Source organism: Argopecten irradians, chromosome 12, assembly GCF_041381155.1.
Source record: "Argopecten irradians isolate NY chromosome 12, Ai_NY, whole genome shotgun sequence".
Classification (NCBI taxonomy): Eukaryota; Metazoa; Mollusca; class Bivalvia; order Pectinida; family Pectinidae; genus Argopecten; species Argopecten irradians.
In genome coordinates this window covers 14,250,022-14,253,584 of record NC_091145.1, presented here as the reverse complement: position 1 = coordinate 14,253,584, position 3,563 = coordinate 14,250,022, and the positions used below count along the sequence as shown (strand labels likewise).

The following is a 3,563-nucleotide window of genomic DNA, read 5'->3' as shown; positions in this document are numbered from 1 at the left end:
TTATTTATAAAGTTCATTTTTTTCAATGTGACCATAGTTCCATATCTAATATAGTTACATTTTAGCAGTGTGATTCTTGCTTTACATCCAATACAGGTTCCTGGTAGATATAAACGTCCTGCTTAAGGAAACCATAGACACCTCCTCCATTGGGAGAAATCAAAGTGCTAATTACCTCATTACTATTCAAACTCATTGAGAAAAAAACTGCAAGTGTCCATTTAAAGAGAAAAGCATCTCATCAATAACCAGAGACAGGCTAGGATGTTTTTTATATCCGAGTACCCTACCACAGATTTGGCCCTGACAACCACTGTATTCTGTAGATATTGGAACCTTTTTTCTACCACTCCAAATCAATACGTATCTGTCCAGGCCAATGGGCTGAGATTTATTCTAATGCAGTCTAGGGTATCACCCGACTTAGATACCAGGAAAATAGATTTGCCATCTGGGGAAAGGGATAGATATATTTCTGTCTCCAATCAAATGTATCTATTTCTCCATGTTGCTCACTGAGCCCCTTCCTACGCTGACCTCTCTCTCCCAATCCTCCGTGAACTGATTCTAGACGATTCTTGATGCCACAGTTCATGACGAAACCTGGCCATTGTACGGGATCATCAAGCGACCAACCATATCAGGCATTGTTAAATAGCCTGGAAAAGTGTAGATCAGTCACTTTGTGAGAGCAGACAATGGCTTGACAGCCAGTAATGGCTCCTGTTAGGTTGAATAACTACAAACCTACACAAGGTACACTTCCCTTGTTTGCTGTGGCCATCCATTATTACTTGGTAGAAAAAGATGGAAGCATTTGAAATTAAGATTTGTTACTTTGAAATAACTGACCTCGGTAACATATAAACTGGGGAAGCCAAGCAGTTTTAATCTTATATATGGCTTTTTATTCAAGGGGTAATGGTGAGCCTTTTACCTGTTACCCCTGAAGTTTCATTATGGACTGCTCCTATTTGAAGTTGAAGAGTCTAAATGTGTCTGCAGGGATGAATGCGTTAAGGCATTCTAAAATTTGGAAAAAAACGTTGCTTAGGATCTGAAGGTTAATTGTGGGTTTTTTTTAATTCTCCATCTTTCTCCAAGCTCTAAAATTACCAGGACTGTTAAAGAGAATATAAACAAAAACAAATCATATAAGATAAATGTTGTTTTACCAGGAGTCCCTTACACTACACTCCTTCCATTCTATGACATTCACAACGTCCTCTCACTCCACACTTTCCCATTACATACCCTGATATCTTAAAACATCCCCATATCTACTTACTACCTGAACATCCCTTTAATCTCCATTCTACCTAAACAACCCCCAATCTCCATTCTACCTAAACAACCCCCAATTTCCATTCTACCTGAACACCCTCCCAATCTCCATTCTACCTGAACATCCCTTTAATCTCCATTCTACCTAAACAACCCCCAATCTCCATTCTACCTTAACAACCCCGAATTTCCATTCTACCTGAACAACCCCCAATCTCCATTCTACCTGAACATCCCCCAATCTCCATTCTACCTGAACATCCCCAAATCTCCATTGTACCTGAACATCCCCCAATCTCCATTCTACCTGAACAAGCCCCATTCTATCTCCATTCTACCTAAACAACCCCCAATCTCCATTCTACCTGAACATCTCCCAATCTCCATTCTACCAGAACAACCCCCAATCTCCATTCTAGCTGAACATCCCCCAATCTCCATTCTACCTGAACATCCCCCAATCTCCATTCTACCTGAACAACCCCCAATCTACATTCAACCTAAACATCCCCAAATCTCCATTCTACCTGAACAATCCCCTATCTCCATTCTATCTGAACATCCCCCAATCTCCATTCTACCTGAACAACCCCCAATCTCCATTCTATCTGAACATCCCCCAATCTCCATTCTACCTAAACAACCCCCAATCTCCATTCTACCTGAACATCCCCGAATCTCCATTCTACCTGAACATCCCCCAATCTCCATTATACCTGAACATTCCCCAATCTCCGTTCTACCTAAACAACCCCCAATCTCCATTCTACCTGAACAACCCCCTATCTCCATTCTATCTGAACATCCCCCAATCTCCATTCTACCTGAACAACTCCCTATCTCCATTCTACCTGACCAACCCCCATTCTCCATTCTACCTAAACAACCCCCAATCTCCATTCTACCTGAACAACCCCCAATCTGCATTCTACCTAAACAACCCCCAATCTGCATTCTAGCTGAACATCCCCCAATCTCCATTCTACCTGAACATCCCCCAATCTCCATTCTACCTGAAGAACCCCCAATCTACATTCAACCTAAACATCCCCAAATCTCCATTCTACCTGAACATCCCTTTAATCTCCATTCTACCTGAAACAACCCCCGATCTCCATTCTACCTGAACATCCCCCAATCTCCATTCTACCTGAACATCCCCCAATCTCCATTCTACCTGAACAACTCCCTATCTCCATTCTACCTGAACAACCCCCAATCTCCATTCTACCTAAACAACCCCCAATCTCCATTCTACCTAAACAACCCCCAATCTCCATTATACCTGAACATTCCTCAATCTCCATTCTACCTAAACAACCCCCAATCTCCATTCTACCTGAACAACCCCCAATCTCCATTCTACCTAAACATCCGCCAATCTCCATTCTACCAAAACAACCCCCAATCTCCATTCTACCTAAACAACCCCCAATCTCCATTCTACCTAAACAACCCCCAATCTCCATTTATACCTGAACATTCCTCAATCTCCATTCTACCTAAACAACCCCCAATCTCCATTCTACCTGAACAACCCCCAATCTCCATTCTACCTAAACATCCGCCAATCTCCATTCTACCAAAACAACCCCCAATCTCCATTCTACCAAAACAACCCCAATTTCCATTCTACCTGAACATCCTCGAATCTCCATTCTACCTGATTAACCCCCTATCTCCATTCTATCTGAACATCCCCAATCTCCATTCTACCTAAACAACTCCCTATCTCCATTCTACCTGACCAACCCCCATTCTCCATTCTACCTGAACAACCCCCAATCTCCATTCTACCTGAACATCCCCCAATCTCCATTCTATCTGAACCATATCCAATCTCCATTCTACCTGAACAACCCCTTCTCCCACCTCCACCCATATCTATAGAGCCTATACCAAATTTATTTAATTTTTTACCAAAATTGCACTGAACCCAACAGCTATAGACTTAAAACTTACTCTGAAGCAAAAACCAGTGAGACCCTGTCTACAAAATTCTAACCATAGACAATACCTTTATCAGAGTACATAAACAAATATGCTACATCAGATAAATTCCTAAAGAAATTGATTTTTAACATTTACGCCTGAGAGATGAGCAGAATATGGAGAAATTTTATCGCTATGGTTTCAACTGCACGTTTCCCCTGTAATGTAAGACCTAGTGTATGTTTCGATAGAGGGCTATAAGCTCCTTAAACAATGCATTATTCAAATACCTCTGACACTGTTATATCTTGTATTATATCTTGTTATAACAGATCATTATAATATCT

The 3,563-nt window shown here is 41.3% G+C and overlaps 1 protein-coding gene across 1 annotated transcript; it reads left to right on the top strand.

Annotated features, from left to right (window-relative positions):
- The first annotated feature begins 716 nt into the window (after positions 1–716).
- On the top strand, positions 717–2,383 carry LOC138304951 (putative uncharacterized protein ENSP00000383309). Its single transcript, XM_069245370.1, has 2 exons — positions 717–756; positions 1,680–2,383. Exons 1-2 carry the CDS (start codon positions 717–719, stop codon positions 2,381–2,383), a joined length of 744 nt encoding a protein of 247 aa, XP_069101471.1.
- Positions 2,384–3,563: the final 1,180 nt, after the last annotated feature.